The following is a 23,817-nucleotide window of genomic DNA, read 5'->3' as shown; positions in this document are numbered from 1 at the left end:
ACAGCTGTGGGGCAGCTGATGGGTGACAACAGCTCCTGGCCAGCTGCCCTGGGAGCAGGAAGACCAAGACTTTATGGTGTCCATGAAACGATTGTGAGTCCTTACATGTAAACTAGATGTGATCCCCAACCTCTGGCACAGTGACTGCCAAGCAGGTGATTGCAGTCCCAGGGTCTGCAAGAAACCCTTCCCAGGAATTAGCCCAGAAGTATGTCTCTTTGTTGGGGTCCGCATATCCCCGGGAGCTCTGAGCCAGTGGCTTGTGGCTACTCCCTTGGACCACAGTTGGGGCCCACAGCTTGGTGTTCAGGCCCCTTCAGTTCTTATATGTTACACTTTCTAAGAGGCCTCTGGTGAGAAATGGGTCCATGGCCAGTGTCTGTCTGCAGAGTGGCTGGAGAGGGCGGGTGGGGAGTGAAGCGGTGCTGTGAGTACTCAAACTCTGGCAGCAGTGACACGGGACTGCTGCTTTTCAGAGGTGTGACACAAGGTGGGATGGGAGCTGAGGTGTCACTGAAATAGCGTTCCTGGTCTGGTTTGATCCAGCGCACCCAACAGACACCAAGAATCTAGTTATTTTAGTTTATTCAGGTCTAGACAAACCAAAATATGTACACAACTGGAACAGGGCTACAAAGCTAAACCAGCCTTTCCTTTAGCAGTCAGTTAGGTCATATTTCAAAACAATGACTAAGTGCTCTATTTTAACAGATTACTTGTGCAAGTCCAAAAAGCCACAAATGCAGCGCATTGGTACCTGATACGACAGCGACGACAAAGCTGCGTTTTTCTGAAGTTGGGTGGTTCTCTATCTAGCTGTCAACAGTAAGCTGCATTAATGTTTGGAGTTTTAATAGGGCATGTGAACTGCTCTTTTTTTTCTTGGAAACAGGACTTCTATCAGCTCTCATGTGGATTTTGCCTAGAACTCTATGTTGGCAAAACGAAATATCCCCAAATGGGAGTCATTCCGTACCGGGATGAAGTTCATGTGCCAGCCTAATGGAGCTTTGCAAAGTTGGGGAGTGAGAAAACCCCTCAAAAGAGAATTTCATTGGGATATTTCTTTGTTGTTATGCTACAATAACAAACTGCTGGCTCCAGACAACCGGGCCTGTCAGTACCTCAAACCAGCCCGTTTTCAGGCCCTGCAAGACTTCTGATTTCTACTCTGCTCCCTGGTAAACATCTTGTTTAAACGTTACACTTCTGGGTTGCATGTTACATGTTTCATTGGGATGCTTCTTTACTTGGTAAAAAACGTCATCCACAAAATTAGTCATAAAATAACTGTCTTTACTAGTCCACTGTAAGTCATAATGTACACATAAGAGACTGGGATCCAAGAGGAATGTTTTCTGTTGCCATTCAAGGCAGCATTAATGCTATAAGAAATTAGGCTATGGGTAATTTGCAGTCGTGCCAGCATTCCAAGGAGCCCTCACACACTGTGCATGTGTGTGCTCCCCCTCCTTGCTGTGTGAGGAGGGGTTAATCTCACACCTGGTGTCGTGTCTCCAGAGATATCTTCTGCCAGGTCCAGATTTTGAGCTGTGTGAGCCAGCAAAGTTAGCTGATGAGGGCCTTAGACTCAGCATCAGGACAAACCTTCCCACACCTGGACCAGCTGCACTAGGCATCTGACCCTGCTTTTGACCGGGACATTCCGATTGGTGGTGACAGCACAATTGCTGCTCTGGGGCCAAAGGGCAACTAGAACACCTTGTGTCCTGTCCTCCTGACTGCTGTCCTGATAGTAGAATTTTTGTGTATATGGAAATCAGACCTCGCTCCAGTATGGGTTTAATGCCTCTTTGCTCTCTTTGTACCAAAGGTTTTGATTACAAATTGTCTTCCTCTGTATACCTTGTGGGAAGGTGCTGATGGTGTCTCTCTTAATTTCCTTTCCATCAGGGGGTTATTTTCTATATACAGTATGTTGAAAAGGAAAAATAAAGGAAATAAAACAGACTTTACTACTTAAAACTGCCTGGAGTTCATGGAGACAGCAGGACATTTGTGTTAAGTCCCAAAGTGTTGGGCACTCTTGGTAAGGCTCCATAGCTTTGCAGCTCCCACAGAGCACTGGAGCATGCTGAGCCTCCCAGGTGCCACTGCCTTGTTGTTAAGCAGGCTTGTGTTTTCCCTGAATGGTCTGGTTGGTTCCAACAACATGACAGTCAAGAAATTACCCCACCTTCCCTGTGGCTTTCTCTACAATGCTTTAGTGAAGCAAAGCAATGTACGCCTTGCCCCCGAGTTCTGAGTACTGTGGGAGGCTGGAGCAGAGAACAGCTGCTGGGCAGGCTGGGATGGAGGGTACAGCAGGGAGTAGGATGGCAGAGCTCTGTGCAGCAGTGTCCCAGCTTCAAAGCTCAGATTTTTATGTTAACTTTAGACAAGTTATTAAAAAGACAACTTTTCAACAATTTAAGTGAGTTAGTTCTGGGACTCCAAGGACAGCTCTTCCCAAATCCCAGATTATGTTGGTTTCAGTTCAGATGAGCTGACCGAATGCAGAACTTCTCTGCAGTGAAGACAAAGTCCAGGAGTAGGCACATGTACAGTTAAGTACTGAAAGTCCAGTGCCCAACTGTACCCTTTACAAATTTAACTGATTGGAAAAGCAGAGGTACTTACTTAGCACATGAGTCTTCTGGGAGGAAGGGGATGCATTTAAGAAGGCTCAGGCTCACTGCTCCCTTGCTGTGGCTTAAGGCTGAAAAAAAACCAGAATTGTTTTGACTGGAGCAAATAAAGCTCTGTGTGTCTCACCCAGAGAGATAATGAGTCCTGTGTATAAATGGCTGAGCAGCTATCAACAATTCCAGTTCATTATCTAAATGTCTGATTTGGCTCCTAGGCAGTGAGTTTCCAGGATTTAATTTTCTTTGCTGGGATTTCATTACCTTCTTAGGGCTGAACTGATCTTTTGACAGGAGAGATGCTCAGATTTCTAAGGTATGTGGATCCAGCCTGCTAGGGAAGAGTGTCTGTAGGCTCCAGGACAAAGACCATTTTTATGTGCCTGACTTTCTTTCATCACTGGCCTCTCCAGAAGATGGGTGAGCTGTGCTGAATAGGTCGGTGCTGTACTGTGGACATGAATGCCAATAAACTCCTCTGTATAGACACATTCCTTTAGTGCTTCAGCTTTGGCAGAAGCACTGGGAGCTGATGAAAAAGCAGACATGAAAGGTCATGTCTGTTTAGTTTAGGTCTGCTCAATTCTTCTTTTTAAGAGCCGTAACTGTAGCTGAATGGGCAAAAATGTGCCAGAAATTGAGAGTTCCCAGGCAAAAATGTCCACGTTGGGGGCCTGAGGAGTGGGCAGTGAAGCTATAAATCCTCCAAGACACTAGTTTTTTTTTACTCTTCTGGTAGTTCTTTTCACAGTAGCTTCCAAAATGCAGTGAACTTGGGGGAGATACATCAGGGGAACTCTGTGTCTTGTAGTTTACTGAAGAGGACGGTGGTCTTGCCACTCTGCTTCGCTTTTGTGTTGATATTAACTAAGCAGGCTTGCTTGGTTTTAAACGTGACTTCCCAAGCAGTGGTGGTCGAGCTGCCTCTGTGTGCTTTGCAAGGGGTAACGATTAAACAGGAAGTCTTTTTGTTAACAAATAACATTTATGGCTTTGAAGTCCCGCTTCACTCTCCCGTAGCCTGGGGAAGCCTTTGAAGGGTGCAAGGTGCCCATCTGCTCCAGGACTGCCCGTGGCTGGCCCCAGCCTGGGGAAGTGCCCGAGGATCCCATCCCTACCATTCAAACACAGATTGAATTCTTTGCATATCTGAGGATTGGCGGTTTCAAGGTGTGTCTTGTTATCTGTGTGTGGGACCTGGGGAGTTTCAGGCTGTGGCTAAGGAGGGGAGCTGCTGGCTAACAGCAGGTCATACTGCTGGTTTAGGCCTCTTTGCAGGGATTTAATGTCTTGGCTGAGCGTAGCAGGAAGTGCATTTCATCTGAGTAAAACATTCAGAAAGAGTGATTTGGAAGAAGACCAAACTGTCTGTGGCAGTTAATGGATCAGTTCTACTCTCTTTCTTTTTAAGAAACTATATTTGAACGTGTATTTCTGTATATTTGGAACTCGTACAGTTAGTGCTCGCTTTGTTTGCATTTGTTGCTGCTATTGCAGCAGTGGAGGTCATGGATTTGATTTTCCCAGCAAACACAGTTGTACTCTAGTACCTCATAAGATTTTCTTGCTTTGTGACTTGCCTGAATCCAAGGGAATAATCCCTTATCTCCGTGAGCAAGTCTGTTCTGCAGAAGCCCTTGAGTTGGTGTGTTTGACAGCAGCTTTGCAGGGTGCTTACTCCTGTTCCTGCAGTGGGGATCTCCACTAAACGTTCGGTTTTAAAGGCTCTTTGCACAGCTGCCTCTGTCTCTGAGAACTGATTTATTGAAGAAAATCTCTAGTATTTGCTGCTCTAAAGAAGCTGTTCTGCACAGGCAGCTTTTCTGCTAGCATAGCCCCAGGCTGCAAAAGTATCGCTGGGGGGAAAAAACCCTTGAGCAAAAGGACCATCCTGGATTTGTAGCTCCTGCATGGTTCTAGGAAACGAAGAAAGTACAGAATTTTTGCAAAGCTACAGCAAGACTGTTCTGCTGGCTGTAGTGCTTGGTTTAGGGACTTCTAAATCCCAGTAGCTCACTTCCCTTCACAGTTTGTTAAGTGGGTAGGTTGGAGTTTGGCAGAGCTCTGTGCCACTGAGTGTCAAATTCCATCCAGCTGTGCTCAGAACTGGGTCAGGATGCCTGTTCCCCTTCAGACAAGGAGGGAAACAAGTGCTGACTTTAGAGGAGGTACATATACAGCCCATTCCTGGCTGGCTCTCCCGTGTTTCCTTGCTTTGGACCTGGATGCAGGATACAATCTGGGGTCAGGAATCTCCCAACCTGGGATTTGGTGGCTTGGACAGGTTCATTTTTGTGGTCTGAGACAAAAAATATGGAGAAGCTAGCACTGAAAAAATATTGGAGACAATAGAAATAAGGATGTTCAGATAGAGTCTGGCAACTCCCACTGCAGATAAGAGTGGAAATGGTGCCTTTAAACAACTATGGTCTTAGTAAAGCAAGAAATACCTCTTCCAAGGGGAGTGGGCATCTGAGGATTTTAAATGTACAGCAGTTCTGCATATAAACAGCTTCTGCAGTGTTCGGCCAAAAGATTTCATGTAGCTTGTGAAACAGTAGTAATAAAAAAGCAGTAATTTAAAGACTTAGTAGTTGCTCTCGTTTAACTGGTAGCACCAAAGTCAGAGAAGGCCGTAGAAAAGAAACTTTTCATGTTGCAATAAAGATAGCTTTATAAATAATAAGTATATAGCATGTCTTTCAGGCTCTCAGTGTTCTAGTTGGAAAAGCTCAGCCTGATAAATTAGCTTGTTTATTCCTATCCTGCTGTTGGTTAGTGTAATGAAGCAGAAGTCCATTGTGTGTGCTCATCGGGTAGTGATGGCCATGCACAGAAGGGGGTAATTGAGTAGAAAAGCAGAATGCTCCTGGTGCCTGGGAGAAGTTAACACCACATGAGGTCAGGAGGACTCAAGCTTTAATCAGTGTAGACACAATGCAATTGAGATTTTCTAAAGGACTTGTTTATAGTGGGAGAGCAGGGGTCAGTAGTTAATTTGAAATGCTGTAGGTGTTCTCCATGAGAAGGTACAAAATATATATCATAGAGGTAAGTATTCAAGTGGGAGCAGTGAGGGGAGGTTCTTGTAACTGGGCTGAATGCCTTCTTTGCAGGAGTATGGAGGAGGGAAGAAGGAAGGAATTACTTGAGGGTTTATCGTAGGAGCTTTTCAAAGACCTACTTAATTTGCTGAAATTAATGAACTGAGTGATGGTGGCTCTTATGCAAATCTGGGCATGCATAATGTTGTAAAATGAGAATGTTGGAAAATTGAGGTCACTTAGAGTACTTTTTTTTTTTTCTCCCAAAGGTAAGTCTAAGTACAGATAAGCAGTGTTTCTGTTTTCTCTGTGGGATCTTATTTTCTGGGTTCTTTGCTCAGAAAAAGGTGGATGAACACTTACATGTTGCTTCAAGGACAGTGTAGCTGAAAAATTAAAGGAAAGCTGCTCACCACTTTACAGGAGAGATGTTAAAGATGTCCAGCCTTGAACTGGGGCTTTGGGAAGTAAATTAAAATAGCACTGAGCAGAACTCTTTGTCAGCATCCTTCAGGGGAAGTCTGGTGAGCTACAAATGGTGCTGGAGCTTGCCTGAAGGAGTTTCCTCTGTTGCATTTGCCCTGGCATTTTGCCCCACATATCACTAGCACTTTGCAGGAGAGGTAAGCCTGAGATAGATGCGGGAACAAGTTTTGCTTGTGTCACAGAGATGCGTGACTATTTATTAAAGCTGTTTGGAGAAGGTAGGCTTCTCTCCAAGACCTAACTGGTTTATTTAGCTTTAGGGTTTTTTCTCTTAAAAAATTGGTGAAATTGTCATTTATTTATTGTTTTCCCCCAACAATTGAAGATCTGTAAGGTGCTTGCTGCTTGACACAGGGAGGCCTTGTCCTTGCAGGTGACAGCAGGGTTTCCCAGGGCCTCTCTCAATCCAGCATAGCGTTTTGCAGAATGTGGTAAGACTTTGTCACTCTGATTTCCTGGGTTGTAGAAACAGCATTTAAAACTGTTCTGAGGAGTGAAACATGGCAATTTGATATAGGGCAAAGGTTCAGGACATTTGGAGGAGAGAGCAAAGAAGGTGGTGGTTATAGATCTGAAGAAGTGGCATATATACACATTGGGACTAGTGTGTGCACGTGATGCAGCTGGCAGTATTCTCTGCCAATGTGAGCTCAACTCTACTGTATAGTATCTTGATATTTAGTCTATATGTAGCTGATAAAAATAGGGAACAAAACAAAAGCAGTACATCCCAGGAGAGGTAACCAAGAACCAGTGAGATAAGGCCCTGCTCTGACCTGCTGGCTGAGGCTGCTGTGAGCAGGGGATTGGATGAGAGTTCCCGAGGTCCTGTCCCCAGCAGTGCTGGTTCCTCAGTGACAGACGGTGCCCTTCCCAGCGAGCTGGACCATGCTTAGTATGCTGGCCAAGGAAGCATGATTCTGTTACGTGAAGCTCTAGCTTTTGTTTGAAAAGTTGTGCTAACAAAATCAAGGTTAGGATGCTGTGTTTAATTAATTATGCTTGTAATGACAGGGGGAATAGGTGGCTCAAGAAAGCAAAACACCAGTGACAGACTGGCCTGGGTCCCTTCAGAGCACCCCACTGCTTACCGGTTTGCTGGATGTTTGGGTCAGGATGCACGGTTTCTTCAGCAGACACTTCAGGGTTTTACTGTGGAGAATGTAGCAAGGCTTGAAGCAGTGTTAGGTGACTTGGTGTGTCCTGGCTGTGTGATGAAGCACTTCAGCTGTTTGCCTCCACACATACTCTACATGAAATGAAAGATTTTCAGTTCTGATTGAGATGTAGAGAAATGATCTCAATCTGGACAATGGGGATGGTCACCAGTGCTGAGAAACCAAATCATAACAGTTTTTTCTGAAACAGGTCATAAGATCTTTGACCTGCTCCCTGGCCAGTAGATACGAGGTATGCTGAGATGTCTCTTCAAATCCTCTTACTTGGAGTTCTAGCACCATGATCTTTGACCGAAACACTACCACCAGTTCAACACAAGACTGTTTTGGATCATTTAAAAGTGAAAGCAACTTACTGTCTGTCTGCCCTGCATTAAATGTATTTCTCCCTCTGAACTGCTGCTGTTTCTTGGGGACATAGCTTGAGCCAAGGTACCATTGGCTGTATAGTGCATTCAATACAAAAAGTGAGAAAAGTCTCACTGGAAATTATCTGCAAGAATTGCTTCAATCTGTAAGGCATAGCTGAAATGGCTTTGAAAGTTCCTCAGGAGTTCTCCCCAGGAAGAGGTGACCTCAGCTGAAATGTGTTTAAACATATATGCAAACAAGCTTCAAAGAGGTTAAACTGTACTCACTCCCCAAACTAGTATGAAAACAAGCAAACTGCAAGAGAGAGGTTACTCAGATGGTGCTGGTTTTATTTTCTTGTCTGTGCTTGCCTGCGATTTTAAGGGAGATTTAATGAAGGCTGGTCCCATCAGAGCTAAGGAGGTCTTTGGTGTCGACAGTCACCTCCTTCTTCCTTCCCAGGGGCACAGGCATGCTGGCACCTTGGAGACCGTGGCTGTTGCTCTGAAAGCATTTGCTGTGAATCATCCTGTCTCTAAGCTTGTCTATGGGGTTTTGTTGTTTTTTTTTAAGTGAAGGGATTAGAAAGATCCACCACCAGTGCTAGAATCTCCAGCAACCTCATGCTTACAGCTTTCAGCACCCATCACCGTGGGGGTCGAACCCTTTGGTGTGAAATGCCTCTGCCCAATGCCAGCTCATGGCCCTTGAGGTCAGGGCTCCTTCCCAGGGGCTCCCTGGGCAGCCCCAGCCCATGCTGGTAGGGCTGGCTCCCCTTTGAGCTGGCTCCCACAAAGCTGCACTCCCAACCAGGTTCTGCAAAACCCTCCTGAGTCCTTGGCTGCTCCCTCTGAATGGTACCTGCATCACTGAGGTGCTTCTCATCACAGTGAGCACACTGGAATGGGACTGAGGCTTAGCCACAGGATAGTGCACAAACAGCTGTTTAATTATTTACAGGCTGACGTATATCATTTAATATATAAAGCTGAAGCATCTACCAGCCCACGGGCAGAATGGCTGAAAGCAGCCTGCTTGGCACCACGTTTGAGCTGAAATCCCTCGATGCTAGCTTTGTTTTGCATAGCACTTTGTAATACTGTTAGTTGACTTGGCTGCAGTTTCACAAAGAGCTTTTTTTCCACTTGGTTCAACACTCACTTGAATTTAATGGGACTGGAGCCAAATCAGTAATGGAAGCCAAGTGCCGACGTTTGTTTGGTGTGCGATTCCCAAGAAGGAATATATATAGCAATTGTCTCTTGCTCCTCAAAGCTGTAACTTTGGCAGAGGGGATACTTGAGTGAGCGTGCCAAGTATTTAAAATCATAATCAGTCAGTGATGAAAACATGTATTTATGGCTATAATGAGTTGCATCAAAGTGAGAAACATTTGTCTGCTCTGTAGAAGTAACAATGTCTGTTAATTCAGAAATGCCCTACTTTTAAATCACACAAAGATCTGTCAAAGTCAGAAAGCACTGAGGGCTTGGCCTGAGTGTCTGACTTTTCACAGTAAGATCCTAATATTCACGTACAGCTGCAGTTTGAGCCATGGTTACTAGGTTCTGCATCCAGGCACGGTAAGGAATGTTGCACCATGTCATGCACTTGGGCAGGTCATTAAAGGGGTCTGGAATCCTGGACTTGCAGCTAGATTTTTTGTTTGCTTGTGAAACACTTCACTTTGTCCTGCTTTGCTGTTGCTTTCCAGCACGTGAATGATTTTTGTGGGGAGTTAGTGTTACGTGCAAGCTTTCTGTGGTTCCTGGAGGACTGCTGGATGCAGCAGGGCTACAAAGTTGTAATGCACTTGGGCTGTGGATTGATAGCCAGAGCAGGTATGAATCTGGGAGTACTCCTGCTTGAGTAAATCCATTTCCTGTCAGCCTGACCTTTATACCGGCTTCACTGCTTCTTTTCATCTAGAAGAACCTCATTGGTATCATAAAGAAGGGGAAAAAATGCAGTCTGTCAGCAAGTGCTTTTTAATAACTTCCTCCCGACTCACACGTGGGATCAGCTGTGCCCTGCTTGTAGGAAGGAGTGCGGATGTCATCTTTCTAACGAGCTGGCACGTTAGGGAAGATGCTACGCAGGGTTCCTGGCATGGACCTCAAAAAGCTGCTGTTGTGATGCTGCACGTGTGAATCATCTGGGTGTAGCTTGTGTGGAGCTGATGTGGCACCCAGATGGGGAGTCAGCTCCTGAGTGGCACTGCAGCACCAAGGAGGCACTGCTTTAGTGCAGGACTGCACGGGGAGTCACTCAACGTCCGTCAGGAAAACTCTTGGCTTAAAAAGAAAGAGTTAACCTGCTCCATCTGCTTCCCAAAGCCTGTTGAAGCTGAAGTGAATTCATTACACCGTGTCCACTGGTACCTTCCTGGGAGTATTTCAGAAAGTAGGACAGTTCTGGTTTGTTTGCAGTGAAATAAATGTATTTGGTGCCAAAATGTGTTGTGCAGAAAATATGTGGCAAAGGCGAACAGATCATATGGGACAGGGCAATTGCTGACCTTCTTGTCACCAGACTTTGACCTGTGGAAGCCTCTCAGATCACACTGGTGAGATGAGGGGAACGGGAGCAGCTCCAGCTCTGCTCGTCTCCGTGCTTTGCCACTGATGTGATGCAGTAAAATATTTATTTCCCAAACGAAGCAGGGCAGAGCCACTTAAAGAAGCCTTTTCATGGCAGGTCAGTGTTGGAAATGTATTTGAGTTTTTAAAAGCCGTTTCTGTGTCTCAGATTCAGAGGTGTTTTATGCTGAAATCCCGGCTGAAAGTGCAATGCTTTTCTCTTCCTTCATTCCAATTTGTACTTTGGAGCTGGACTGTTCATTATACTCTTCTGTGTTTATAATTGTCTGATCTGAAAGGTTACATGTGATCCTGCCACCGTGCAAATGGGTATCTTGTGCACATGTACAAAGCCTCGTTGCTTGCTGTGGCAATGGCAGCAGTGCAGAGTTTGAGGATCGTTTCAGGGCCAAGGTCTCTGTTCAGTTTTTCTCACAATATCTCCAAAACTGCAGCTAGGGGAAAAAAGACAAGCCTTTGGTTGTAGTAGTCATTAGGTCACACCAGACTTGAGAGCAAAAGGAAGGAAGAGCTTCGTGCAGGATGTTTCTCTGCAGTTGGCAGCAGTGGGTGAGCAAGGCCTTTGGAGCATCCCAGAGGTAGCCAACTTACCCCACGTGTTCCACTGAGACTGTTACCACTGCAAGTTTGTAGACAGTAGATGTTGGTGATGGCCCTGGGCTGGGTTCAAGGCAAAGTCGTGCTGCTCTCTCCTGTTACCAAGAGTTCTGAGGAAAAGATTGGTGTGGCTCAGCAGTGAGAAAAGCTTTCCTGCCCAAGGAATGGTGTGGCTGTGCATGGTTCAGGTAACTGCAGGAAGGTTTAGGATTAGTTCATCCATCTACATCTGATATGGGTGTATGCTTTGCATAAGGATTTGTTTGAGTGAGCAAGCTAGAAGGGAATGTTCACAGAAAAAATGCCAGTGACTTGCAGCGTGATTTTGGTGTAACTCTGAGGTGTCTGGAGACTGAACCATCAGATTCTGACTGCTTCAGCTAATCCCAATTTGATCCCACTACAAAGTCTGTGGATGTAATAAACTTAATTACTTAACTGCAAGATCAAGGAGCTGTGAAGGAGAATAATTTGACACATTTGTCTTAAATTGCCTTCAAATCCTTGAATGGGGAGCTGCATATTTTGTTGGGGAAACCACTATGTGAGATATCTAAAGATGCTAAAACTATTTCTCTTCCCTTTACAGCTCCCAGCCCCACTACAGCTGTTCCTTACACATCCATGAAGTGCATTGATGTAAGAAAAAACCACCACAAAACCAAGTGGCTGGTGCCCTGGGGAGCCAACTACTGTGAGAAGCTCAAAGACTTTGATGAGGCAATGAGCAGGCAGATCGAGGCCAATGATATCGTGTTTGCAGTGCACGTTCCCCACCCTGGCAAGGAGATGAGCCCCTGGTTCCAGTTCATGCTTTTCATCATGCAGCTGGACATTGCCTTCAAGATGGACAACGACCTAAGTAAGTCCCTGTCTGTCATTCAGTCAGTGCTGACTGGGGTCTGTGTTTCTGGGTAAGCTGCTTTTGTCTTGCACCACGTTAATCGCAACAGCGACGGGATATGGGAACACGTTCTAAAGGTGGGAATCCATCCTGAGACATTTCAGTCTGTATCTTAGCAGGGAGAGTTGTTCACACTGCACTAGTGAGTAGCTGAGCAGGTGATGAGCACCTCCCCTCCATGTAGCCCATCAGCAGCTGCCCTGGTTTGCAGCAGTTGGCTTTCACAGTGTTCTCCCCTGCCTTTCTTATTTCAAAATACTCCAGAATGCAGCAGCAGCTGCAGTCAATAACACAACCTGACCCTTTCAGCTGCTTCTTTCCTCCTGCTTCTACATGTTCCCATCCCAGCCCTTGAACTGGTTACCAGTCTCCTGGTGGTAAAGACTTTAAGCAGTGCTACTCTGCTCTGTTTACCAGTGCTTTTGTGTGGCGAGCTAAAATGCAAGCCAAAGTGCTCAGGAGATGGAATTATTGATCCAAAAGTTTACACAAGGAGCTTGTGAGAAGGAATGCTCATGCCTGAGGCTTTTCAACATGCATTCTACAGTGGGCACCAGTTGCAGAAGGGTTGGTGTTTCTTACTATGACAGAATAACTTCTGCCTGCTTCAGTTTGAGGTTGGTGATTGGTGAGCTGAAGTAGTTGACTTTCCTTCTGTCGGTTGTTGAGATGCATTTTTTTGCTAGGATTTGGTACATAGAGATGGAAGGGGCCTTCTGGCTGTGTAACTACAGTGGTCTAAATTCACTGGCAAACTGCATAGCTTGAGGGAGTGTGGAAGAAGCTGTCTTACTGGGATTCACCTTCAGTACCCGGAAAAGAATGATAAAACATACCAAAAAAAACCCCTGAAAAATCCCACCCTGCAAAATGAAAACAAACCCCCAAACTCAAAAATAACTCTGCAAAACATCTGCAAAATGGTGTGAGGAGCAGCAGGGCAGGCTGACCTGCCCCTTAGTGAAAGAAGAGTTTCATGTCTGTTCCTGTGTTTTAAAGGGTTTGGGAAAAAAGTCCCTCTCAACAATGACTAAATTTACGTTTCAAACTGGTCTAAGCTGGGGCTTCTGCAGCTCCTTCTCCAGCTGCAGCCTGTCTGTTGGGTCTGGCTGTAGTGTCCACATAACACTGCAGTGGGTCAGTTCAGGGAGCAGATCTGTTTCAGAAAGTGGCTGCTGGGTTGGATGTGGGCTAGCAAGTGTGTGTGCTGGTGCAGGGGAAGCTGGCAGCCTGCACCCCAGGGACTGTAGCCAGCTCTCCCTAGATCTGCTGAGGCTTTCAGGACAGCTTTGTTTCATTTGCTGCTTTGCCTGCTCAGCATGAGCCTGTTCCTTCCTAGCTATTTAATGTGTCATCGTTAAGATAAGTTAAAAATGAGATTGTGTAGAGCTTACATATGTGTTCTTATCCCTATAATTATCTCTGAAATGCAGAGAGAGTAGCTCTAACTTTATTCAGGCCTCAACTTCTTAGGCTTCAATAGATGGTTGCCTTTAGAGAAATCATGCTTTGTTCTGAGGCTTTTAAAGTCCAGCCACCGAGCTGGAGCCAGTAACTGGCTGAGCACCTGGGAGCAGGATGCTAAACTAGCTTTTCACAGGCTTTCTCAGAGTAGATTGTTTCTCAGGTCATTGTGCTGTTCAGCAACCAAGTCCTTCAAAGATGGCAACTTCTTTTGAGACTGAAAAGCAGAAAAACTTGTCTTGGACCACCCTCTGGGTAATAAAAGCAAGGTTTGAGGGACATCCCATCCCCAGGGGCTCCTGAAACCCTGCAGCACGGTCCACAGATGTTAGTCCACGCGAGCTGTGCAGGGCCCTGGGCTCAGCCACACTGCCCTACTCGGCCTTCACCAGGGACACCTCTGGGCCGCTTCTCCCACTGTCTCCTGTTCTTGGTTGTCCTCTTCCCCTGCAATCCCTCAGCAAGGCCAACACACAGAATAAAACCTTGCCTCCACCACGAGTCCGTGGGCTCGGCTTTTCCCTGCCAGGAGGGCTCCCAGGGCCGGCAGGGCTCCTGTGACGTCTGCCCCTGGGGACATGCCGGGGTGACTCAGAGCCTGACGCAGGCGCTTCCCCTCACCTCTGGAGAGCCGGGTCAGGCTGGTGGCAGCCTTCTCACCCGGCCAGCGCGGCTTTCCTGGAGCAGAGGGAAAGGGCAGCCCTGGCACGGTGCCCCAGGGAGCGGAAGAGCTGCCCACAGCCTTGCAGCATGTCCCCAAAGGCCTCGTGGCATCTGCTGCCTTCAGGGGAGGAACCAGCCTTCGGGCCTCACCTTGGTGTCCTGCAGACGTTTAGAAGTGTTTTTGAAAGGCAAATCTTTTGAAATGCAGCTGTGGAGAATCTGAGCTACTTCCCTTGTGTTGTGCTTCACAGAAGGCTGGGAGAGATGCTCAGACTTGCTGTTTCTATGAAGAAAAGGCTATTTTTGTGCCCAAGCTGTCCTTGTCCTTTTTTGATGCATTGTGCATTCAATTATTAAAAGACCCTTTTCCAGAACAGGGAAAGGCAGTGGACAGAAATGAGGTGAAACTGTCTTAAAGCTGCCTATACCTTGGTTGCAAAAACTGCAGTGGGAAATCTTGGTGTTGTTCTGAGGATGACAATATCTGATCGTAGGGCCTGCTCCCACTGCAGGGCAAAATGCTCCATTTGCAGGGACTGTGGGAAGTCCTCCAGAACTGGCACAACTGCTGGCACAGGGCAGCAGCCAGAGCCCTGTGCAGCAGCGCTGGCCAGGCCCCCCACCTCTGCCAACCCCCCACAATCTGGGGTGGGAGCAGCTATCCTCAGGCCTCCAGCCCTAAGAAATCTCCTCTTTTCAAGCTGAACTGTTACTCTGTTACTGTACAATTAGGTCTGGTTCCCATAATTGGATTTGAGGAACACTGGACACTTTCAGGACAGGGATGAAGGCCCTTCAGCTCTGTGAGGATCACTCTCTAAGGAAAGGACAGTCCTTGCTCCCCAAAGGGCCACACTGGCTACTGGAGCTGCCTCTCCTTCCCCTCACAGAGCAGGGATGGGGTTGCTGGCAGCGAGCAGCAGGTTGGCTGGTTGCTTCTCTGATCTCTGCACATCAGATTCACTTTAAATATTCATTCCTGCTGTATTTTAGTTGTTGCTGCCTGGCACATCTTGCTGCTGCGCTTCTATGGGCAGAATACCTCAGGGAAGGGTGGGAGGATGTGCTGTGAGCTTGGAGGGGACTCATCTATTTATTTATTCATTTTCTGAGCTGGGCTCCTGCCATGGGTCTGGTCTATTTGCATTTGGCAAGCTGTGGTGTTCTTAACAGGTAACATCAGTCATCTCTGAGCTGCTTTGCAGCATGACGCCCTCTGTTCCAGGAAGCAATTCACTCTCTCCTTAGCTGGAGCAGGGAGCTGGAGGCTGCCTGCTCCCCAAACTGCCACAGGCTTCGGGACCTACCCCCCCAGAGCTGAGCTCTTGGCCTTCCTTCTTCAGGAAGTTTTACCTTGTGGAAAAAGGAACCTGAAGTTGCTTCATATTGAGCTGACATGTAGGAATGCAGTGTCCCTGCTGAGTGCAGAGTGGTCGTTGTGCCGTGCTGGATGGGAGTGATGGCATCTCCATCTATCAGGTGGTGTAACTGTGGAGGGGCTGTTGCAATTTGTCAGCCTGAGAAAAAACTGGTTTCTTCACTTTTTATATCTAGTGAACTTAAAATGTTAGTAAGTGGGAATAACTTCTGGTTTCTCTGCAGTTGGAAGGCAATTGTGTTCAGTCATATGGCTGAGCCCTGCAGACTCCTGTTCAAATTCATCTAATTTTAGTCTCTTTGGTAGGTTTTTGTCACTTTGGAGAGTGAGTGAAGCGTGGAATTGTAATGCAAGTAATTCTGTGTGCTTGCAGACGCTGCTCTCCAGCCAGCCAGCTGTATTAGCATGGGGCTGGCACCCAGCCATCTGCTGAAACTACTTCTCTATTTTTAGACTATTGTAATGGGTGTGAAGATACCCTCTGCTCATATTGCACTACGGAGTGAATCATGGAAAGGTCCTGGGCACTGAAGGTCTGGCAGTAAAATGCCGGTGTGAACAATCCTCTTGGCAGTGCTTGGAGTGTGGTGGGTGCTGGGGAGGCCCTCGCTGGGGGAGTGACAGCTCTGACACACTTCAGGGCATCTCAGAGACTGAACAGAGAGTTATGGAGAAGGCTTCCAGCTGGGAGCCCCAGCAGGAGCGTGTCTGTGCCTCCTTGGACACCCCTGTTCCATCATCATCTACATAACCCTGTCTTACTTCTCTAGGGGGTTTAATGTAGTCCTGTGGTACTGATGAGCTTATCACCTGACACTTGAGCTGCTGACAGCAGCAGGGATTCACCAGGCCCTAAATTATTTTGATGTGTTACCTACAAGATCTGTGAGGACAGGGTTAATCTGGAGCATGCCAGCAAGAGATGCCCTGACATGGTCCTTGTGAGATGAAGTTTCCTGGCGGGTGCAAATTCACCTCTTGGTACAAGAGAAACAAGACAGAAACATGCACATAGTTACTTCTGCCTTCTATTGTGAAATTCTGTGGGATCTTGATTAACATGCTTGGTGGAACTCTGTAATTGCTTTCCTCAAACATGTTAGCATCTGGGAAGCTGAGCACAGGTTTGCAGGGGCTTTTTCTCTTCCTTCCTCAACCTTGAACAGTTAAAATACTCTGCTTCCTCAGCACTTCCAGAAGTACACATTGACTGGGCTGTCGAGCTCTTGCCTTCTGTTCACTTCTCCCATACACTGTTTTAAAACAGCTCAATTTACTATCAAAACACCTTTCTTTTGTCTCACAGCCAGGCATGAGGGAACATCAACTGCTGTTCCTCTCCCCCTTTCCCTCACACAGGGATGCCTGCACAGGCACATAGCCTGCCCTGAGTGCTCAGGGGGCTGCAGGAGCCTTCATGCTGTGCATGACAGGGGCACCCAAATTGGACATACTGCCATTTATGTGAATGTCACAACTCTTCTTAAAGCTCAGTTCTCTGCCGAGCAGTGTGTCACTGTCCTTATTTGTTCCCCTTGGATGCTGGGGACTGCTCGTGAGAGGTTGAGAGTGGGCTGGCAGAGAGCTGCCAGGCTGCTCTGCCGAAGTGCAGAGATAAATACGCCTGTACATACATCCATACCTGCTTTATGTTGGTAGCTTGAAGGGTCTTTCTACAAAACCCTGTTCTAATGGGAGATGTCACCCTGACACAGACTGATGGACGTGCAGAGCTCATTCTGACCCCCTGAAAGCCACACGCTAACACCTATCTCCTGCCTTCTGCTTTGCGCGCTCGATGGCAGCAGCAACGTTCAACTTGCAAAGATGAAACAACGAAAGCTGCTTTTGTTGGATTTAATCCCAAGCATTCCAGTTGGTTTTATGGCTTCTGAAATGAAGTTTGTAGTCCTTTTTAGCTGGGCCAAGTTTAACCTTATGTTCTCATTTATCTGTTTTGCTGGTCTTCTAAATAGCGGATCTGAGACGGCAAATTTGTGTTTCATGGAAACCTAACTAATGGCTGCTGTGGAAAGGAACTTGATATCAATCTGGATGGTATAGAGCAAAAAAAGCTCAGAAAAATCTTGATGCATCCACATCAGATGCTATTTATACAGTGTTTGGAGGTGGCTCTGTTATGCAAGTCCAAACCACAGATACCATCCACGTCCCTTCCCAGCGTTTTGGATGAGAATGCCACCACATATCCCCAACAAAAATATCACTGAAAAAGATGGCAGATGTATGGGACTAGCCAGCACTTGAAAGACGGGTGGTTACTGCTAGACATGGAACAGCCTCCCTTCAGAATTAGGAAGACCAGATATTTTTTCAGAGCTGAACGTCAAAGCTCCTCAAGTATTGACGTGTCTGTGCCAAGAGGCTGGGTTGTGGCATCCACACGCTCATTTCAGAATGTGTCCCTCTTTCAGAGCCGTCTCTTGGATCTGTGTCTGGTAAATTAAGAGGATTTTACATCTGGTAGGGCTGGTACAGACTTGCCTGGGGTTGTTTTAAGCGTGTTTATGTGTTGCTGCTTGGCAGGCTTCAAGTGGAACTCTCAATTTCATGGACTTGCTCAGTTATGGCACCTAAATAAGTCTCTTCCAGCCCCATTTCCTTCTTGCAGCAATGACTCCTTGGCAGCATACTAGCAAGAGTGTATTAACATCAGTTCTGCCCTATCCTCTTGGTGTGTGAACATGTCCAAGAAAGGATAAGCTGACTCTTTCCTTGCAAATGTGCTGTGCTGACCTTACCTGGGCACATGAACTCTGTGTGTGTTTACTGACATGCAAGTTGGTGCATCTGTAAAGGTAGAAACAAGTTAGTGCTGCCATGGGGTGTGGGTGTGGAGGGGAAGGCTTCAAAAGCTTTACACAGAATGGCTGAGGCTACACAATGCATACAGAAACACCAACTCCATCACGTGTGGTTGTTTCTGAGGCTTTTCTCCAGTGAGGCCAGCACAGTTAAACTCCAATCACTTTACATTTTCTTCTCAAAGGAGCTTTGTGTGTTCTTTTCTTACTGCTTTAGGGATACTGGCACTGCCTTTCCGTGCCTCCTCTCTTCCCATCCCACTCAAAGACCTCTGGCCACCCTTTTTGTTTCTTCCATTTAACGTCTTTTAAGGGGCATATTCTGGACCTTTTTATTCAAGAGGTTGGGGTTTCATGTTTATGGATAGTAAACTACAGCAGTACGAAATCTAGAATCGGGCTAGTAGGATTTCTAGTAAGAAATCTAAGGTTGTATTGATAAATTACTTGTATCACACCTAAAGAAATTAAATCTACTGTTGGCTGCATGGGTTCTCCTTCATACACTTCCTCTAGCCCTGTGCAGTGGGTACAGTTGACTGTTTAGTCTTGGTTTTCTGTAACTGAGTACTATTTCAACATTGATTTGAAGCAAGTCCTATGATGCAATATAGTTATTTCCTGAAGCAGAGGGGCCTGTTGCATACCTTTGCATTACCTGCAGAAAGCCTACAGTGAAGCCTCTTACTGTGCCTCTGCCAGCTCATGTTGAAGAGGCTTCTGGGTTGTTTCTTGGCTTACTGTCAGTCCCTGCAGCTTGTCTTGTCTTGCTTCCAGTTGTATGTTAATTGTTGTTTCTAATGCTGTATGAATCAATAACATTCTTCACCCACAAGCATAACAGAAGCTGTAAGTCATGGTAACATTGGGAAGACGTCAGAGATTGGTGGCCAGCAAAAGCTCTTTCCTCTGCACTGGAGAGGAGCTAAATGTTAAGCAGAAAGGTGATTTGATCTGCATGGTTTGGGATGCAAACACTTCCATCCCCCTCCCTAGCTATGTGCCTCAAAGAGGTCCTATCAGAGTTGAGAGGCTTTCCCACCCTTCTGATGCTGTGTGCCAGTCCTCTGCAGCAAGCCTGACGGCTCTTTACTCCTGCAGAAGAAAACGCAGAAATTACGCTGGATGTGTCGTTGGCGTATCGTGATGACGAGCTGGATGAGTGGGAAGAGATAGCACGTGCAATAGAGATCAGGAAGCTGAAATGCACCTTTGGCTCACCAAAAGTAAGGTGTTCTGATGATGCTGGAGGTGGGGGTTGGGTGTGGGAGTGTGGTGGGAGTTGTCCTCTTCCTTTCCTTCACGCTGCTTCCTAGAGCTGAGCTGTCTGGTCATAACTTTCAAACATGTCAGCCTTTTCTTGGCTTAGAGCCTTTGAAAGCCTGATGAACTGCACATGTAATCGGTCCTATTTGGTGATACAAGTGAAGGTGGTGAAGTCAGAGGTAGTCTTAAAGCTGTAAGGAAATAAAAATGAGAGCTGTTGCAGAGATGTTGTCTGGAACTTGAGTGCTTTGAGATCTGTATATCCCAGAGTGTCCCAGAGAACTCGGAACTTTCCGTCTTGTGATTCTGTGATGGAAAAAAGCCTTGTTCTTTAGGAGTGGCGAGGAAGTAGCCCAGCAGGGACACTGCAGCACTCAAAGAACCTGGAGAAATGAGGCAAGAGTTTCTTAAAATGACTTTTTGATGCCTCAGGCTACAGAGCTTTGGAGCAGAGAGCGCAGCCAGCAGTTGAGAATGGAGCATCTTGTGTAAATAAAGATGTTTCTTTTTGTTCTGCAGACTGCAGGTCCTGTGCCTAAATGAACCTGATGTTTCTTTACTATGCTGTTCTCCCATTTCACAGTCCCTTTCAGCAACCCACTTATGCCTTCAGTCACAGCTCTGCTCTTCCAGGCAGCCACACAGATGCAGTAAACACCTACAAAGTGCAGTGGGGAGTATTGAGGACTTGAGAAACTCCCCACCAAGACACGTGTGAGGGGGTTGTGTATTTTGTTGTGGTTCAGGTTGTGCTTGCTGAGGGAGGAAGCTTGGATCCTAAAGCAGCCTTTCATCTTGGAAGGTTCCCTCGACTTCAAGAGTATTCAAGAGCCTGAAACACGAACCTGTTTGAGGTCAAGCAGTATTGTCTCAAAGCAGTCAAAAAACTTGAGGAAAAACATCCCCAAGGCACTGGCTTGCACAGGCTGTCCCCAGGTGAAGGCTGGAATTGGCACCTGGGCTGATGGGGCCAGCCTTAGGGCTTTTGCAGGCCCCAGCCAAGGCTGACGGCTGCTCTGTGTGCTGCTCTGTGCCCTTTGCCAGACCCTGGAGTCAGAAGGCCGCCACTACGACTGCGACTTCCTTCCCTTCATGGAGATTGGCAGTGTGGCTCACAAGTACTACCTCATCAACATCCGCCTGCCCGTCAACGAGAGGAAGGGCATTAACGTGGGCATCGGGGAGATCAAGGATATCCGCCTTGTGGTAAGTGGCCTGTGCTGTCTGCCTCTGGGGGCTGCTGCACCTCCTTTCTTGAGCTCTGGTCCACAGCAAGGTCCTGCTCTTCATCATGGGCACCTCTTGCCTGCAAATGTGACTTTCCTCTTTCCAAAGGGAGCCCTCCCTGACTGCTCTCTGCTGAGGAGCCTTTTCCAAGGTTCACATTGTGCCACCCTCCTGTCCTGCCCTGTGACCCAGCCCACCCCCACTCCAGAGCGGGGCCCTTCCCCCTGCTGCCCTCCATCCTCTCCCTGCTGCAGCCCAGGCCCGGCGCAGAGTCCTCCACCTGCTGAAGCCCCATCTCTTGTGAGGAGGAGCAGGGCTCCCAGGGGCCCTGGGCTGCCTCACGGTTGGCTGTGACCGTGTAGATGTTTGTGATGGCTGTCAACTGTCTGTGCCCTTGCCCTCCCTTGAGGCTTGCTGGGCATGGGTGCTTCCAGCTGGAAACTTCCCCACTGTCCCTCTCAGCCAGAGCAGCAAGCCAGGAGGCTGTGGTGGCTGCAGACAGTGGTGGGAGGACTTGTGGCTGCAGAAATGCATTCATTTGGCTGCTGCTTTCCTGCCAGTGGGGACTTAGCTCACGAGTGTCTCGTTACTTGTCTGAGAGCCATTCTGTGCTTTATCCACACTGAGAGAGCCCTTCTCTCAACTGCTCTCCACCTTGCAGTGGGAGCTCTGTGTGTTGGGGTTTGTTTGCAGGACATTTGAAGCCTGCTCAGATGTGCCGACGTTCAACCCTGTTGCATTGCACCTTGGTTTTCCTTAGGGCATCCATCAAAACGGAGGCTTTACAAAAGTGTGGTTTGCCATGAAGACCTTCCTCACCCCCAGCATTCTAATTATCATGGTCTGGTACTGGAGACGGATCATGCTGATGACACGCGCTCCTGTCCTACTGGAGAAGTGAGTAGGGGCTTGGGCACTGCCTGAGGTGGCCCTCAAGCAAGAGGACCCCGACCAAAGTGGTCACTGCTCCCAGGCAGAGCCAGTGTTTTGGGAGACAGGGATAGTCCCTCCTCTGTCCCCTTTTCTTTTCCATTAAACCCAGAAAGAACAGGTAGCTGTGTTTGCCAATGGCTGCTCAGGGGGACAAAGCCCCAGAGGGTTTGCTGGCAGGTGATACCCCACCACCGCTGCCCAAGCATTCCAGGCTTTCTTCTTATCTTGCTCTTCATGCACAGCTTTGGCTTCTGGGGCTCTGTGTCCTTGCCTTGCAAACTGCAAAAAGGTAATGTTGCTGCCTCTCCAGGGTCATCTTTGCTCTGGGAATTTCCATGACGTTCATTAACATCCCAGTGGAGTGGTTTTCCATCGGGTTTGACTGGACCTGGATGTTGCTCTTTGGAGACATTCGACAAGGCATTTTCTATGCCATGCTTCTGTCGTTTTGGATCATCTTCTGTGGAGAGCACATGATGGTGGGTATGACACAAAAGGGAGCACCACTTGCAGAGATACCCAGCAGCTCCCTTGTGCTTGTTGAGTGTTGGAAACAATGTTGTAGGGACTTGTGCCAGGACTTTAGACTAAATTGCGTTTCCTTTTCTCTTCCTCCTCACCTCTTGACTCTGATTAGGACCAGAACGAGCGGAATCGTCTCTCGGGGTACTGGAAGCAGGTTGGACCCATAGCTGTTGGCTCCTTCTGCCTCTTTGTCTTCGACATGTGTGAGAGGTGGGTGCAGTGCTGCTCTCCAGCCCATGCATGCTGCTCCCAGGGTGAGACTTCCCCAAGCAGGGGCTCCTGGCCACCTCCCACAGAAGGGACCACGGTTTAGCCCTGTTCTGTGAAGTGAGGAGAGGCTCCTGAGAGCGCACTGAGGCACAGTGGTGTGTCGCAGCAGCATATCGTGTCCCATGGGGCTGTAAAGATACGCTTCCCACCTTGTCTTCTCCTCTCCCACGTAAGAAAACAGTGTGGCTGGCTCTTTCCAGGCTGTAGAGCCAGCACGGGCATCTCTGAGCCCTTTGGCGGCAGCTCTGTGTTTTCTCTCTGCAGGGGAGTGCAGCTGAAGAACCCCTTCTACAGCATCTGGACCACTGAAGTTGGCACAGAGCTGGCCGTATCCTTCCTGTACTGTGTGGGGAAATAAATCCTCCTTCTTTGGGCAGGCCAGGGCTGTGAGGGGGGAGCTCAGACACTGCAGGAGATGCTGGTGGTGTCTGTAAGAAGCAGTCCTCCAGGCATGGTGCTGTGTTTGGGGAGTCACTGCAGAACTGAACCTCTGCAAGGTGTCAGACATTTTGGGAGAAGGCAAGTCCCGAGTGTCGCTGTGGTAGCTCCAGAGCAGGGAGGGGCTCTTAAGCGTTTTCCCTTAACCCATGCTGCTCAGATGGCCTTCATTATAGTTGCAGGAATCTGCTTGTGCCTCTATTTTCTCTTCCTGTGTTTTATGGTCTTCCAAGTGTTCAGAAACATCAGCGGGAAGCGCTCCAGCCTCCCAGCCATGAGCAAGGCTCGGCGCCTGCATTACAAGGTGACGTCCCTCCTCCTCGCACACGTCCCTCTGCTGAGACTTTCTCTGTCTATATAGTCCTAGGGTGGGAAGTCTGATCTATTTTGGCTTTCTTGTGTTGCTCAGATACTTCAACTGCTTCTTTGTCCAACTCTTGCGAAGTTTCTTTACTTGCTTCTTAGTCCTGATGAAATGTTTGACACTGTCAGGAGGGTGTGTTAGCGTGTAAGTCTATGATCTGAGTGAGCTCAGGAATAGTTGCCACCTCTCAGCTTACTGAACAGTGTCGGAAAATGGAAGAAAATTGCACAAATTACCATGTAAATTACCATGGGGTGTAAGCCCATCACTTCCCCCAAAACCCTCTGTTTCCCTTCTTGTGCTAAAATCTGTTAGCACCCCTCATCAAAAAGCTACTAAATCGGAATTGGAGAAATGGAAGAAGATGGTGATTATTTTATCCACGCTTCCCTTTAGCAAGAGGCACAGGGCTGGCTCACATTGCAGAGCACTGCAGCCATGCTCTACATACAACCAGCTGGCAAGCACGGGGCCGGCCTGGAAGAGTTAAATTAATAGCCATTTGCTGTCAGAGCGTGGCTCAGTAATTACGCAGACGTTGACATTTCCAGCACAATTCTAGAATCAGGTTAAAAAAACCCCTACAGATACACACACACACTACCAAAACAAGAGACAAAAGAGGAGTGAAAGCCAGGACAGTGAGCAGTCAGATTCCC

General features: G+C 47.6%; 1 protein-coding gene across 1 annotated transcript in view; it reads left to right on the top strand.

Moving 5' to 3' along the window:
• WLS (Wnt ligand secretion mediator) overlaps positions 1–23,817 on the top strand; it is a 31,582-nt gene that overhangs the window by 2,684 nt on the left and 5,081 nt on the right. The window contains exons 2-9 of the mRNA XM_062003309.1: positions 11,491–11,763; positions 19,237–19,361; positions 20,446–20,607; positions 21,389–21,525; positions 21,872–22,040; positions 22,199–22,296; positions 22,621–22,684; positions 22,955–23,098. Coding sequence (XP_061859293.1) covers positions 11,491–11,763; positions 19,237–19,361; positions 20,446–20,607; positions 21,389–21,525; positions 21,872–22,040; positions 22,199–22,296; positions 22,621–22,684; positions 22,955–23,098 — 1,172 coding nt within the window. The remainder of the gene's footprint in view (positions 1–11,490; positions 11,764–19,236; positions 19,362–20,445; positions 20,608–21,388; positions 21,526–21,871; positions 22,041–22,198; positions 22,297–22,620; positions 22,685–22,954; positions 23,099–23,817) is intronic.

This window comes from Colius striatus, chromosome 10 (genome assembly GCF_028858725.1).
Source record: "Colius striatus isolate bColStr4 chromosome 10, bColStr4.1.hap1, whole genome shotgun sequence".
Taxonomy (NCBI): domain Eukaryota; kingdom Metazoa; phylum Chordata; class Aves; order Coliiformes; family Coliidae; genus Colius; species Colius striatus.
Note: the sequence above shows the minus strand (reverse complement) of the source record. Positions and strands in the feature narration are given on the sequence as shown.